Raw genomic sequence first — 16,422 nt, 5'->3', positions numbered from 1 at the left:
TTAACTAACTAAACAATACATTTTTTACTTACTTACCTTCAGGAACCGGAACTACTGTAATTTACACCAGGGACAGGTCCCTTTGTTCGCGGTGCAAAGATGCACATGGTTTTAGAACCAGGTTCACAGTTTGTACTGCAGAGGACCAGTCTGACCAATACCTAGAAGAATACTCCACTTATGGTCAACAGGAGCAAAAAGAAACTTCAGTTCAAATGCCAATGTCGCTAGTGAGCAATTTACAAAACATGCTCCAAGTCTATTGTCGCATGTTCCTAAAATCTGAGAACACACTTCCTCCACCACAAATAAAAGAACCAATACTATCCCCTCAGGCCCACTCAATGGTTGCACGTCCATCTCGACTTTTTACTGCACCTGCAACCCCACTACCAATACTGGCTGCTAAATTAGCAGATCCTCCAGCTGATGATGCATGTTAGACCTGGCATCTTTGGCGTGGTTACCCCTGACTTTTTGCCTCTACCTCCTGTATTTCTGATGCTATGCTGGATTTCGTTTTTGCTGGTTTAGATGCTTTGGGCACTTTGCCACTGCTGATCAGTGTCAAAGTGCAAGTGCTCCCTTGGTAAATTGTTATATTGATTGGTTATCCATGATTGGTATATTTGTTTCACCTGTTAGCCCCTAGTAAAGTGCACTGCGTGTGCCAGGGCTGGTGATTCAAATGCTACTAGTGGGCTGCAGCACTGATTGTGCCACCCACAGGAGTAGCGCTAAAATGATGTCTTAGGCCTGCTTGCAGTGCCTATGTGCAGTCCAGGACTGCCATGTCGACCTGGCCAGTGCACCCACTGACCAGGCCTTATCCTTCCCTTTCTGTACATGTCAGGCATCCCTATGGTGGCCCTAGGTACCCCCCTGGGCTGGGTGCAGTGTATCTGAAAGGTAGGGCATGTACTGAGGTGTGTAACATGCCCTGGTAGTGAATTACAGCCATTTTCGTTTTTCACTGCTGAGAGGCTATCTTGCCCATAGGATAGAATGGGGAAGGCTGTTTATAGGCCTATCTTCCCATAAGGGCAAGATAGAAAATCCAAGTTTGGTATCTCTGTGTTCAGAATTTAATTATACATCTTTTTAGCAAGATGGTTTTTAAATTCACTGTGTGAGAATAGCACTTTTTAGAAAGTAGCTATTCTCCTGTTTAACCTTCCTGTGTGCCTGTGTGCTGGTTGGCTGAAGGGTGTCATGTGATGGGCCAGGTGGCTCCAGGAGCCTGGATGAGTCAGCAGAAGGGTGAATAGGGAGATCTGCTTTAGATGGGTGGGAGGAGTAGTCCCTGGGTTTGAATAGGGCTGCCCCTGACAAACACAAAGCTGGCTCCACCCCCTGCTGGCCAGGCTGAGGACTCTGCCTCTGCTGGCACAAAGAAGGCTCCACCTCCTGCTGAGCGTCTAACGACCCTGCCCCTCACTCTGAAAGGAACCAGGTGCTCCAGGGCAGAGCACACCCAGGAACCGGTTTGAGCAGGGGAATCCCCCCACTGGAACAAAGAGAGACAAAGGCTTGGAGGGGTATAAGAAGAGGACCCCAGACACCTAAACTTTAGATCACTGTGGAACTAAGAAGAAACCTCTGCCAAGGAGAAAGCTGAAAAGGACTGAAGAGGAGAAGACTGCCTGCTTGCTGTTTTGCTTTGCTGCCAAGGAGAGGGGAAGGACTTTGCTGTGTCCCCTTCTTTTGATTCTGATCTCCAAGGGCCTGAGAAGAGCTGGCTCCCTGTTAAGAAGTCCCAGGAACAAAAGGACTTCACCACCAGCTCCCCTGGAACTCTGCTGAGAGAGTTCTGACCTGCCTTGGAGTGCTTGCCCAGTCTTGGGGCCTCAGGAGGTCGTTTTGCTGTGTTTGGGAGCTGGGAAGCAGAAGCGTGAACAAGAGTGACTGGTACCCAACGCATCATCCGATTGCGTGTCACAAGAACGAGAGTGCGAGGAAAATGTCATCGCGGCACCATCGCAACACGCAGGGTCCCCGCATCGCCGAGTGCGTCGAGCATCGTCCCGAAGCGTGAAGATTCCTGCCATTGCGAGGGTTGTCGCAGAACCAGTTTGCGGGCCGCACCACTGCCGGTGCGTGAAAAGTCTCCAGTCATCGAGTGCGTCGACGCAGAGTCCCGTTTCGTGGCACATCGAGAGTTGCGGCGCCGGAAGGCAACGCTGCGCCACGCATCGCACCACATCGAAGAGTGTCGCATCGAACCTGTGCGTGAAGCTTCCCCCCAAGAAACCTACGCAACGAAAGCCAAAGGTATCGCATCCTCCCCCTACAGATCGGAGCCGGCGCATCCACCTCTGCTGCGTGAAGCAGGGCTGCTGCAAAGCCTCCCCAGGATCTCAGGAGTATCGCATCGCCTTTGCCATCTTCCTTGTTATAGCTTTTGGGAACCTTATCGCAACTACAGGTACTGTTGGGCACGAGAGTGTCGCATTTTGTGCATTGAGAGTCGCATTGTGCAGGACACTGATTTTGACATCCTGGAGTACTTTCTGCAAACTCTTGAACTATCTTTGAAGTAACCTTTTTGAAGTATATGTTGGTTTGTCTGTAGTATTTGGTCTTGTGAAGTTTTTAGTAAAGATACATTATTTTTCTAAAACTGGTGTGGAGTAAATCTGTGGTGTTTTCACTGTGTTACTGTGAGTGTTGGTACAAATACTTTACACATTGCCTTTGATAGCCTAGACTGCTCAGGCCAAGCTACCTAGAGGGTGAGCAGGGGTTATCTTAACAGTGTATCCCCCTTTCCCTGACTAGAAGCAAGGGTCCCTACTTGGACAGTGGTACCTACCCTGCCAACTAGAGACCCCCAGATCTAACATTGGTGGTCAGCGGTGAGGATTGAACTTGTATTTGTACTTGACCCACAGTAATTGGTGTACATCACTAGGAGTGCAGACCAATAGACAACCACATACTGTATTATTTTTTCTATTTTTGAGTAACTCTTCAAGAGCATCATGTCTCAGGTGGCAACAAGTGAGAGGGCAGAATTGGAGTTTTCCATTGCGGATTTATATTCATACAAAGTTGAAGATCTCAAGCAATTCTGCAAAGACCGTGGTTGCTCTTTTAAAAGCGGAGCTAGAAAGGATGTGCTACAAAGAGTCCTGAAGGCCTGGTGGGAGGCCCAAGAGGAAAGTGATGCAAATGAAGAGGATGGTTTTGTTCCCCAAGATCTGCCTGTGGGTAGACCAGTCTCAAGGGCTGGCAGCTCCCATTCCAGTAGGGGGCTCACTCCAGAGGAGTTGGAGGAGAATCAAAGGGTGAGAAACCATGAATTGGAAATTATGAAAATGAAAATGAAGCAATCAGAAGTAGACAAGGCGGCGGAGGAGAGCAAGAATGCCTGTGCCTTGGAGGAGAAGAAATTGCTTCTGGCTCATGAAGTGAGCATGAGAGAACTGGACATCAAGGCCAAGCAGGTGGAGTCCGGTTCAAATGGTGGCAGCGCACAGCCGGTGCAGGGGGGTAAAGTATATATCCCCAAAGATTTAGTGCAGAATTATAACAGGAGTGAGGATATCTATGCCTGGTTCACATCGTATGAAATTGCATTGAGGATGAATGGTGTGCCTGAACAGCATTGGGGGGCGGGCCTGTGGAAACATTTTGAGGCTTCTGGGAGGAGTGCTCTAGAGCCCTTAGAATTAGCAGGTACCATGACCTATCCCAATATGAAGGAGGCCCTATGTCTCAGGTATGGACTGACTCCAGAGCAGTATAGACTGCAGTTTAGAAATTCCAAGAAGAAAGAGTCTGAGACTTGGATGGAGTGTGTGAATCTGTACTCGCGGGCACTGGAAGGTTGGATGAAGGGCAGCAAGGTAACTGATTATAAGGGGTTGTTACATTTAATTAGTTGGGAGCACTTGAGTAGTCTATGTGTTCCAGAGCTGCGCCAGCATCTTTTAGATAGCAAGTTGACGGACCCCATTGAGCTTGCTAAGGAGGCGGACCGCTGGACCAGTACCAGGGTCCACAGAGGAATTGTGGGTACCATTGCCAAAGGTGGGCAGGGTCCCCAGCAGAAGAGTGGGGGGGACAAGGGTAACCAAAAGGAGTTCTCACAAGGGCCCCAAAATAGTTCCCAGGGTAACCAGTCCCAGCCCCCCAAGTCAAAACCCAAACCAACCTGGCCCCCTAAGGGCAGGTCGGATAACAAGGGTCCCATTAAGTGTTATCACTGTCAGGAATTGGGTCACAAAGCTCCTGTGTGTCCCAATAAATCCCAGACATCCACTGGTGCCCCAACACCGGGTATAGCTAGTGTAGCCTTTGGGGGGGATTTAATTTCTAGTGATTTGGAGGGTTTAGCAGTTATGTCCCTTGTCTCTTTAGGAGACACAGAGATGGTCCAGGAAACCCCTGTCCCTGATAACACTAAGAAGTACAGGCAGTGGGTGACCATCAATGGGAGGAGGGTGGAGGCTCTCAGGGACACTGGAGCCAGTGTGACTACGGTCAGGTGTCAGTGGGTCCCTGAGGAGCTGATCATTCCAGACGTACTTCACCCAGTAGTGTCAGCTGACAACTCTGTGCGCCTTTGCAAGGTAGCACATGTTCCCTTTGAGTGGGGGAGGGTCTCAGGTCCTCTCAGAGTTGTTGTGAGTCCATCCATGCCAGTAGACTGTCTGCTAGGTAATGACCTGGAGAGTTCCCCATGGAAGGAGGTGGAACGACAGGCTCATTTGGAGATGTTGGGTTTGCCTGAGTGGGTCTGTGTGACCACTCGGTCCATGGCAGCCAGACAGGGTTGTGAAGCAGACCTGGAGCCTGAAACAGTGGCCCAGGTCCCTGCCAGAAAGAGGAAGAGCAAGGGGCGTGGTGCGTCCACCCCCGCTGTTCCCACGGTCCAGGAAGGAGCAGAACCTGAGGGGGATGCCCTGGAGCCTACAGGGGAACAGGTAGCGGAGCTGGGAGACATACCTGAGCTGACCCATTGGCAGCAAGAGGGTGGTCCCTCCAGAGAGGAGTTCTGCCATGCGCAGAAGACATGCCCTACTCTTGAAGGTCTGCGGCACCAGGCTGCAGACCAGGCAGCAGGTGCTGATCCGAAGAACTTTTTTCTCTACTGGGAGAATGACTTATTGTACAGTGAGCCTAGGTTTGCTGAACCCAGTGGATCACGTACCCTGGTGGTACCCGCAGGGTTCAGAAACTTCCTACTGGGTCTGGCTCACGACGTGCCGCTTGCAGGACATCTCGGGCAGGACAAGACCCGACAAAGGTTTGCCACCCACTTTTACTGGCCCGGGATGAAGACGGACGTCGCTTCCTTTTGTAAATCATGCCAGACTTGCCAGGCAAGTGGCAAGGCTGGAGGAAAATGCAAAGGCCCTCTCCAGCCTTTTCCGGTAGTGAGCACCCCTTTCGAGCGGGTGGGAATAGATATTGTGGGGCCACTGGACCCCAGGACCGCCTTAGGCAACAGGTTCATCCTGGTCCTGGTGGATCATGCCACCCGGTACCCGGAGGCTATCCCTCTCAGGACAACCACAGCCCCGGTGGTGGGCCGTGCGTTGATGGGGATCTTTTCCCGTGTGGGTTTCCCCAAAGAGGTGGTATCTGACCGGGGTACCAACTTCATCTCCAGGTATATGAAGTCTCTGTGGGAGGAGTGTGGGGTAACTTATAAGTTCACCACTCCTTACCACCCTCAAGGAAATGGGTTGGTTGAAAGGTTCAACCGGACCCTGAAAGGCATGATCATGGGGCTGACAGAGCCCATGAGACGGAAGTGGGACGTCTTTTTGCCATGCCTATTATTTGCCTACAGGGAGGTACCACAAAAGTCTCTAGGGTTCAGTCCCTTTGAGCTTTTGTACGGGCACCCTGTTAGAGGACCTCTCAGTCTGGTGAAGGAGGGTTGGGAGAAATCCCCTGGGAAAACCCCCCAGGATGTGTTCAGCTATGTGCTGGCCATCCGCAACCAGACACAGCGCTTCCGGGCCCTCGCTCAGGCGAACCTGGAAGCCAGCCAGGATGAGATGAAGAGGTGGTATGACCAGCATACCACTCTGATGGAATTTCAACCTGGGCAGATGGTGTGGGTGATGGCGCCAGTGGAGCCTTGCGCGCTCCAAGACAAGTGGACTGGGCCATATGAGGTGGTGGAGCGCAAGAGTGAGGTGACCTACCTGGTCAACTTGCGATCTCCCAGGAACCCCATGAGGGTCCTACACGTGAACCGCCTCAAACCCCATTTTGAGAGGTCTGAGATCACAATGCTCCTTGCTACAGATGCAGGGCTGGAGGAGGATAGCGATCCTCTTCCTGACCTCCTGGAAGCTAAGGAGCAAGATGGGTCAGTGGATGGAGTGGTCCTCTCGCCCACCCTGACCCCAGAACAGCAGAGGGACTGTCGCCATGTGCTGGGTCAGTTTGCATCTCTGTTCTCCCTGACCCCCGGTATCACCAACTGGTGTGTCCATGATGTGGACACGGGAGATAGCATGCCTGTGAAACAGAAGTTTTACCGGGTGGCTGACAAGGTCAGGGCCAGCATCAAGAAGGAGGTTTCTAAGATGTTGGAGCTAGGGGTGATTGAGCCCTCCAGCAGCCCCTGGGCTAGCCCAGTGGTACTTGTACCGAAAGCTGCTGCGCCAGGTGCCACTCCAGAACTTAGGTTTTGTGTGGACTACCGTGGGCTCAATGCTGTCACGAAGACTGACGCACACCCCATCCCCAGAGCTGATGAGCTCGTGGATCGGTTGGGAGCTGCCAACTACCTCAGTACGTTTGATTTAACTTCTGGGTACTGGCAGATTGCCTTAACTGATGGGGCCAAGGAGAGGTCTGCGTTCTCAACGCCAGAGGGGCACTTCCAGTTCCGTGTCATGCCCTTTGGGTTGAAGAACGCCCCTGCCACATTCCAGAGACTGGTCAACCAGGTACTGTACGGGCTGGAGCAATTCAGCGCCGCATATCTGGATGACATTGCTGTGTTCAGCTCCACTTGGGAAGAACACTTGCAACACCTCTGCGCAGTGTTGAAGGCTCTGCATAGTGCAGGCCTCACTATCAAGGCCAGTAAGTGCCAGATAGGGCAGGGTTCGGTGGTGTATTTGGGACACCAAGTAGGAAGCGGCCAGGTGGCGCCCCTACAAGCCAAGATAGATACCATCCGGGCCTGGGAACCCCCCAAAACCCAGACAGCGGTGAGAGCCTTCTTAGGACTCACCGGGTACTATCGCCGTTTTGTCAAGGGGTATGGCACCATTGTGGCTCCCTTGACAGAACTAACTTCCAAGAAGTTACCGAAGAAAGTGATTTGGACCAGTGCCTGCCAAGAAGCTTTTGATGCCCTGAAGGAGGCCATGTGTACAGCACCTGTACTCAAGGCGCCTGACTTCTCCAAGGAATTCATAGTGCAGACAGACGCTTCTGAGCATGGAGTGGGAGCGGTGCTCTCACAACTAAATGAGGAGGACTTGGACCAACCTGTAGCTTTCATTAGTAGGAGGCTACTTCCCAGGGAACAGAGGTGGAGTGCGATTGAAAGGGAAGCTTTTGCTGTGGTCTGGGCGCTGAAGAAGCTGAGGCCCTACTTGTTTGGGACTCACTTCCGGGTTCAGACGGACCACAGGAACCTCAGATGGTTGATGCAGATGAGGGGTGAGAATCCTAAGCTGTTGAGGTGGTCCATTTCCCTACAGGGGATGGACTTTACGGTGGAACACCGCCCCGGTACAGAACACGCCAACGCTGATGGTCTGTCCAGGTTTTTCCGCCTTAGCGATGAGAACTCCCAAGAGGGTGGGTAGTTCTCCCCACTTTCAGCTGGAGGGGACACGTGTTAGACCTGGCATCTTTGGCGTGGTTACCCCTGACTTTTTGCCTCTACCTCCTGTATTTCTGATGCTATGCTGGATTTCGTTTTTGCTGGTTTAGATGCTTTGGGCACTTTGCCACTGCTGATCAGTGTCAAAGTGCAAGTGCTCCCTTGGTAAATTGTTATATTGATTGGTTATCCATGATTGGTATATTTGTTTCACCTGTTAGCCCCTAGTAAAGTGCACTGCGTGTGCCAGGGCTGGTGATTCAAATGCTACTAGTGGGCTGCAGCACTGATTGTGCCACCCACAGGAGTAGCGCTAAAATGATGTCTTAGGCCTGCTTGCAGTGCCTATGTGCAGTCCAGGACTGCCATGTCGACCTGGCCAGTGCACCCACTGACCAGGCCTTATCCTTCCCTTTCTGTACATGTCAGGCATCCCTATGGTGGCCCTAGGTACCCCCCTGGGCTGGGTGCAGTGTATCTGAAAGGTAGGGCATGTACTGAGGTGTGTAACATGCCCTGGTAGTGAATTACAGCCATTTTCGTTTTTCACTGCTGAGAGGCTATCTTGCCCATAGGATAGAATGGGGAAGGCTGTTTATAGGCCTATCTTCCCATAAGGGCAAGATAGAAAATCCAAGTTTGGTATCTCTGTGTTCAGAATTTAATTATACATCTTTTTAGCAAGATGGTTTTTAAATTCACTGTGTGAGAATAGCACTTTTTAGAAAGTAGCTATTCTCCTGTTTAACCTTCCTGTGTGCCTGTGTGCTGGTTGGCTGAAGGGTGTCATGTGATGGGCCAGGTGGCTCCAGGAGCCTGGATGAGTCAGCAGAAGGGTGAATAGGGAGATCTGCTTTAGATGGGTGGGAGGAGTAGTCCCTGGGTTTGAATAGGGCTGCCCCTGACAAACACAAAGCTGGCTCCACCCCCTGCTGGCCAGGCTGAGGACTCTGCCTCTGCTGGCACAAAGAAGGCTCCACCTCCTGCTGAGCGTCTAACGACCCTGCCCCTCACTCTGAAAGGAACCAGGTGCTCCAGGGCAGAGCACACCCAGGAACCGGTTTGAGCAGGGGAATCCCCCCACTGGAACAAAGAGAGACAAAGGCTTGGAGGGGTATAAGAAGAGGACCCCAGACACCTAAAACTTTAGATCACTTTGGAACTAAGAAGAAACCTCTCCAAGGAGAAAGCTGAAAAGGACTGAAGAGGAGAAGACTGCCTGCTTGCTGTTTTGCTTTGCTGCCAAGGAGAGGGGAAGGACTTTGCTGTGTCCCCTTCTTTTAATTCTGATCTCCAAGGGCCTGAGAAGAGCTGGCTCCCTGTTAAGAAGTCCCAGGAACAAAAGGACTTCACCACCAGCTCCCCTGGAACTCTGCTGAGAGAGTTCTGACCTGCCTTGGAGTGCTTGCCCAGTCTTGGGGCCTCAGGAGGTCGTTTTGCTGTGTTTGGGAGCTGGGAAGCAGAAGCGTGAACAAGAGTGACTGGTACCCAACGCATCATCCGATTGCGTGTTGCAAGAACGAGAGTGCGAGGAAAATTTCATCGCGGCACCATCGCAACACGCAGGGTCCCCGCATCGCCGAGTGCGTCGAGCATCGTCCCGAAGCGTGAAGATTCCTGCCATTGCGAGGGTTGTCGCAGAACCAGTTTGCGGGCCGCACCACTGCCGGTGCGTGAAAAGTCTCCAGTCATCGAGTGCGTCGACGCAGAGTCCCGTTTCGTGGCGCATCGAGAGTTGCGGCGCCGGAAGGCAACGCTGCGCCACGCATCGCACCACATCGAAGAGTGTCGCATCGAACCTGTGCGTGAAGCTTCCCCCCAAGAAACCTACGCAAGGAAAGCCAAAGGTATCGCATCCTCCCCCTACAGATCGGAGCCGGCGCATCCACCTCTGCTGCGTGAAGCAGGGCTGCTGCAAAGCCTCCCCAGGATCTCAGGAGTATCGCATCGCCTTTGCCATCTTCCTTGTTATAGCTTTTGGGAACCTTATCGCAACTACAGGTACTGTTGGGCACGAGAGTGTCGCATTTTGTGCATTGAGAGTCGCATTGTGCAGGACACTGATTTTGACATCCTGGAGTACTTTCTGCAAACTCTTGAACTATCTTTGAAGTAACCTTTTTGAAGTATATGTTGGTTTGTCTGTAGTATTTGGTCTTGTGAAGTTTTTAGTAAAGATACATTATTTTTCTAAAACTGGTGTGGAGTAAATCTGTGGTGTTTTCACTGTGTTACTGTGAGAGTTGGTACAAATACTTTACACATTGCCTTTGATAGCCTAGACTGCTCAGGCCAAGCTACCTAGAGGGTGAGCAGGGGTTATCTTAACAGTGTATCCCCCTTTCCCTGACTAGAAGCAAGGGTCCCTACTTGGACAGTGGTACCTACCCTGCCAACTAGAGACCCCCAGATCTAACAATGCACCTTCCACTGATGATGACAGGGAGGAAGGGGAAATTAGAGCCACTGCCTCAGTTCCCAATGAATTGGATGACTAAACCATGCCCTCCAGTGCTACCATCAGTGGATTCCACACCAGAGGACATCAGTAGCTTCCATAGTCTTATGGAAATAGCAGCCAAACAATTCTAACTTCTGATAACTACTAACAATTGTTTCCCTGATGATTTTAAAGAGCCTATGAATTTTGGATATTTCTATTGTCAATTTTATTTGGTAGGCCATGAAAAATCTGGCAACGGTTTCAGCAGTCCTCACTAGGCTGGATAACAAATATAAAGGTCCTGATGATGCCCTTGCATGTTTAATTGGCCAACCTAAACTAAACTCAATTAGATCACATGCGCCCAGCGTTACTCTAAAAATCCATCCACTCCCATTTACACTTCACCGGATGGGATGGCCGTAGGCTGCACAACATCAGGAAGCAGTTCTCTTCCATGGCAGCCAAGACCATTGGAGCAGCAAACTCCCTGGCAATTCTAGGCCGTTACGACCAGTAAATGTGGTCAGATACCATCACATATATTGACCCTATACCAGCGGAAGCAAAACTTGAAGCTACAAACATTTAGCAATCAGGGGAAAGGATATCAGCAGAAATTATTTACTGCGCTACTGATGTCATTGACGGGATTCAGACAACTGGCAGGTGCAAGCATGGCTGAAAGCCACGTCTTTCCGTCGAGACATTTAAAGCCAAATACTAGACACGCCTTTCGAATCACTGTTCAGAAAACATGTGGACGATGAGCTTCAGTCCATTAAAACTGACACCAATAAGGCAAAGCCCCAGGGAACCTGGCAATTCAGGAAACAGCCCTTTCAGGGATCCAGGGGCAATGGTTCCTACTCCTTTAGAGGAGGATACCAAGCCTACCAGCAGCAATACCACCAACTGCCTTCAGGGGTGTACAAATATACAATGAGTGGAAAAATATCTTCCGGAGGCCGAGACACTGCCAGAAAGCAGTGACCTCTACATGGTGCTGGCTGCCCCCACAAATCACCACCACAACTTGGAGGCTGAATTTTAAATCACCTTCACCAATGGTCACACACAACATCCGACAGGTGGGTGCGCCATTTCATGACACAGATACACACCCTAGAGTTCATCAAACTAACAAGACACACAAACTTAAATGGAAATGTTTCTGTCTCTTGTGTACCAAATCCAAAGAACACCCTTTCACATCTCCTCCGGAGCAACTTCTCCCACATCCAGGATCCCATCCCCTCGCCCCGGCGAACAGAAGAGGAGGAGGGAGTGCCACCACACTCCTCCTGGCGGCCACTGGTCCTCCCTCCCTGCACGTGTCTGCCCCCAGAAGCGGGCAGACCAGAAGAGAGGGGGCCGACTCCTGTGGCAGCATGCTAGCCACATGAGGAGCCAGTGAGGTATGCTCCTCCCACTGCTCTCTAACACCAGAAATGCATGCAGCATGCCTGGGTAGGACCGGTCAACCTGAGAGAAGGTAGAGCATCCCACTCACTGCCAGGGATTCCAGCATGGCTCTCCCAGAGCAGTGGTGGAGCCGCGTTTGAAGCATACAAAGGAGCGCCCCATAATGCCCCCCAAGGCCTGGCCGCATGTGTGGATGGAAATGGCTAATTTTTGGTCAGGAATATGGGTACTCCACCATCGTGAAGCAAATATACGGGGGGCTGCAGGAGCAGCGCAGACCCTACAAAGAATTGAAAGTCCCCACACTAAATCTCTGGGGACTTTAAGGAAATAGCCCCTCAAGGGTTTTTGTTTTTTTAGATGTTGTCAAGCTCTCTCCAGACCAGAACTTTTGTTTTATAGTTGAAAGGCTGTACTTGCTGTTGATGAAGAGATTGGCTATGCCCAGTTGGCATGAAGATGGCTAAAATGAGTTTTCATATGGTGGACATCCGCTAGGGGTGGAAAGTGATAATTGCACAGGTGTGCATTTACAAAAGTGAATCATATGCATTATGTTATCCTAGCTGTTATCTCTAAGTGAATACTGTAAGCATCCTTTATGTGTGTAGGAGTTATTCTTGCTTAGTGTCTGGGTATAAATGTGATGCCTTTTAGGGGCTGTCATTGAATTGTGTGTTTCATGCTATCAGTTATGATAAATGCCCCCCACTCCCAGTCATGTTTAGACATGTACTCTTGGAAATGCTTTAATTGAATTATGAGACTGACAGCCACTTGAGAGTCATAGTTGTATGCTTTACTGCCAGCATTAGGTGCTCTCAGTCAGGGTTATATGTAGTTATTGCATTTATTCATGTACAGAAATGCTGGTTGGAATAATGCGGTGGGCAGCCACTCTCTTGGTGCCAGTGGTAAGAGAACTCACTCAAAGATATATTCAACCCTTGGCATTTAGGGACAAGACAATGTTTACACATGTGAGTTGTGGTACTAGACCCCTACTCCTTACCTCCTTAGCAGTACCATCCACTTGTGTATATTTGTAAATTGCTGCATAGTATTGAGCACTGAGTGTGTGTAATAAATGTACTTTTTTCTTTTTAAGAAAAAATGCAAAGACTGGACAATCCTTTATTGAGTGTCATTATTGGGTATCTGTGAATTGAGATTATTAGCCAACACCACCTCCCTAGAGTAGACCTTGGACTGCTCAGCAATGCTAACCTGTGAGAGTCAAGCGCTACAATGGGGTGTTTGGTTCCCAGTGGAGGACAAACGTAGACCCATTACTTGTGCAGGCCACACAACTAATGACTCGTTTTGCAACAGTGAGTAACTAATATTCTTACCACATGTGGCCCTGTACACAGCTGTGCAAAAAAGGCTTCAAATTCATATGGTAGTTTCAACCGTCTTAGTCTCTGGAAATTATTTTTTAAAATTTGTTTTAAGGCATGCTGCCCTCATGGGGCGGAATGTTTTCATAGTCTTAAAGGTCCACTCCCTTCTTAAGAGCCCATGCATTGTGTTCAGGCCTTTAATATTGGAGGTGAGTTTTAATGGTTGCAATAGCCTGTTAAGGCAATCACCACTTTTGTCGTCGCAGGATCGAGGTCACTGAAGGAGGGTTTTGCCTCATTTCCTAAAATACACTCTCACTGCCTTGAAAAAGCATTGCCCTTGATATAGGTATATTGGCCTTTTTCTTACTAATCAGATACTGATAAAATACTACCTAATCACTGTAGAGTTTGTTAGATCCTCTTCTACTTAATACATGTGTGCTGTTTAAGGGTTTGGCCAAACTGGGATACTGAAATACCAGTCATGCACCCACCCCCTCCTGTTGCTGCTTTTATAGGTAAGCCATACTGGTTGATTGTTTTATATGCTGCTCTGAACATAAAAATCCAACTGGGTTATCACATCTGATTTAAAACTGTATTTTTCTGTTTCAAGGTGATACCTTCAGGATGATCCTCGTTGGGAAAACAGGATGTGGGAAGAGCGCCACCGGAAACGCTATCCTGGGGCAGAAAACATTTGAGTCCAGAGCTTCATCAAGCTCAGTGACCAAAGTGTGCCAGAAAGAGACTTGCGTATCTAATGGCAGGCGCCTGGAGGTCGTGGACACGCCTGGGTTTTTCGACACCAGCATCAGTAACGTGGAGATTATTAAAAAGATTGCTGGGTGCGCCATCCTCAGCTCCCCAGGACCTCACGCCATCATACTGGTGCTCCAGGTGGGGCGGTTCACGTCAGAAGAGGCCGACGCTGCCAGGATTATCCAAGACCTGTTCGGAAGAGACGCCAAAAAGTTCACGATCGTTGTCTTCACCCGGAAAGATGACCTGGAGGGTCAAACGATACAGGAAGTTATTGCGGATGTAGACGGTAAACTTAAGGAACTGATGAAGGAATGTGGAAACCGGTACATCACTTTCAACAACAAAGCAACTGAAGAGGAAAATAAGAAACAAAGGAGGGACCTTATCAGCATGATAGAGAAGATGGTAGCAGCGAACGGACACACCTACTACACAGAAGAAATGTATGTAGAGGCTGAGAAGGCCTTCAAGAGAATAGAGGCACAGGTTATTGATGACATCAAAAAACAGAGGGCGAGAAAGGTAGCGGCACGACAAGCAGAATCCATCAAACGGGGGAAGAATGCAAACAACAGGCAGATAACGCAAGAGGAGCTGGAATGGAACCGAGAAGAAGACTCACTTGAAGACGAACTAAAAGCTGTCCCGGAGAGAGTGGAGGAAACCATATTAAAACGCATCAATGAAGAGGGGGAGACCTTTCTACAAAATGTTCTCGCAGTAGGTGCAGCGCTTCTTGAGGGAGTGATTAACGCAGGTGCACAGGCAGTCTACAAAGTTGCTACAGCATTGCTACGGGACATGTTCTAAGCCCACCGAGAAGCTGCAGCGAAAAGATGAACACACTGAGGGCCCAGTTCACAAAGGTAAACTGAGACGAAAGTTACATGAAAGTCTCAAGCTACAACTTTTTTGGTCTTAAGTCTAACTGAGACCTAAACTTAATTTAAACTGAGATGAAAGTCTAACTTTATGACTTTTGGGATTCACACAGGGAATTTTCGAGTACTAAAGTTAGATTTTTGTCTCAGTTTAACTTAAGTTTTGATCTTAAGTCTAACTGAGACCAAAATTTAAATTAAACTCAGATAAAAGTTTAACTTTACTACTCTTAGAGGCCCTCTGTGAATACCGAAAGTTCTAAAGTTAGACTTTCGTCTCAGTTTACCTTTGTGAATCGGGCCCTGAGATTCCGACTGGTGTCACTTTTAATTCTGTACATGTGATAAATCAATCATTTGGTACTGCATGACTGGGATATGTAAAGCTGGTAAATACCCTTTCTCAGGGAAGGTATTTACCTAGGGTGACCATCCGTCTGTAATTTACACAGACTGTCCGTATGTCAGCCCTTTTGTCCACTGTCTGTGACTCTTGTTTAAACCAACAGCATTTGTCTGTAACTTTAGCATTTCTGTTAAAAAAGACAGGCTAAATCAAAAACTAAAATTTCTGCAGCTTAAGAGGGAAGGAAGTCTCCTGTGAGGCCAAGGGAGGGAAAGGTTGCTAAACTGCCTTCTTGCCAGGGTGCCTGAAAAAATGTAAATGTGCACAATTCATAAATTTACATATGTAAAGGCTGCTGAGAAGCCAGTATTGCTGTCAATTGATCGAGGTACTTGATGCTTCATAATAACGAGGTATTCCTTCTGAGAGGTGTTCTAAGGATGTTGCCAGCTGAGCTGTGGAGTTCCTGCTGGTAATGGGCAGTTACAAAAACAAGCATTTGCAATGCAATCGGTCTCTTCTTTGGGACCTTGCAATTATTTAGCAATGCAGCATATTATTTTGGGTGCTGTAATACCTACTGCTGTTTAATAGGAGAGAGGCCGGGGAGGGGGTGGAACAAACAGAGTGGGAGTGTAACGGGAGCAGATGCACCTACACTCTGAAACATAAGAAAACAAGGATGTTTGAGAGGGAGCGAAGAGCAGCCGTTCAGAATACAAATGAGCTGCAAGGGGTGAGAGGTTTGTTTTCTTTGAAAAAATGGAGACAGACACCAACACAAGTCAGAAGCATTAGTTCCTCTATGGGATGTTATGGTTTCTTTGGGGCATATCAACAAGGGCTTTATCTCTGCTTTTTTGGCTTTAAAAGCGATAAAACTAGCACCCTATCAACAACAGGGTGCTAACATGCAAATCCGCATGTTAGCACCCTTTTACTCTACACTTCCCCTTGCATCTCTAATGAGATGCAAAGGGGGCGTTCCAGAGTAAAATAATAGGAGAATGTCGCTAACCCTGTTAGAGACAAAAAAAGCAGCTAAGCTTCTTTTTTACGTCTGGTATTTTTCTGACTTGGCCATGATATCCTATGGAAGGAGGATATCATGGCTAAGTTTGTCTGTCCCTATCAACAAGCTAACGTGAGATTATCGCTGGGTTTCCAGCGATAATCTCACGTTAGCCAGTTAGCGTGAGGACTTTTATCGCTATTGAGATAAGCGTTGCTAATAGCACGCTATCTCAGCGATAAAAATCAACGCTAGCCGGCGATAATTATCCTAGCGCTAAGTGCGCTTAGCGATAATTATCGCCGGTTGTTGTTGATATGCCCCTTTGTTTTCTATGGGTGTGTGTTGCAGTACCAGTGGTTGACCATGTGTGGTGCTCAGCTTACTCCAAGGCTGAAGA

The 16,422-nt window shown here is 49.0% G+C and overlaps 1 protein-coding gene across 1 annotated transcript in view; it reads left to right on the top strand.

Moving 5' to 3' along the window:
• LOC146829968 (GTPase IMAP family member 7-like) overlaps window positions 1–15,226 on the top strand; it is a 55,098-nt gene extending 39,872 nt beyond the window's left edge. Inside the window, exon 3 of the mRNA XM_085604224.1 lies at window positions 13,635–15,226. Within this exon, the coding sequence (XP_085460350.1) occupies window positions 13,635–14,593 (959 nt within the window). The 3' untranslated portion in view covers window positions 14,594–15,226. The remainder of the gene's footprint in view (window positions 1–13,634) is intronic.
• Window positions 15,227–16,422: the final 1,196 nt, after the last annotated feature.

The sequence above is a fragment of the Triturus cristatus genome, chromosome 5_1 (genome assembly GCF_964204655.1).
Source record: "Triturus cristatus chromosome 5_1, aTriCri1.1, whole genome shotgun sequence".
Lineage (NCBI taxonomy): Eukaryota > Metazoa > Chordata > Amphibia > Caudata > Salamandridae > Triturus > Triturus cristatus.
Note: the sequence above shows the minus strand (reverse complement) of the source record. Positions and strands in the feature narration are given on the sequence as shown.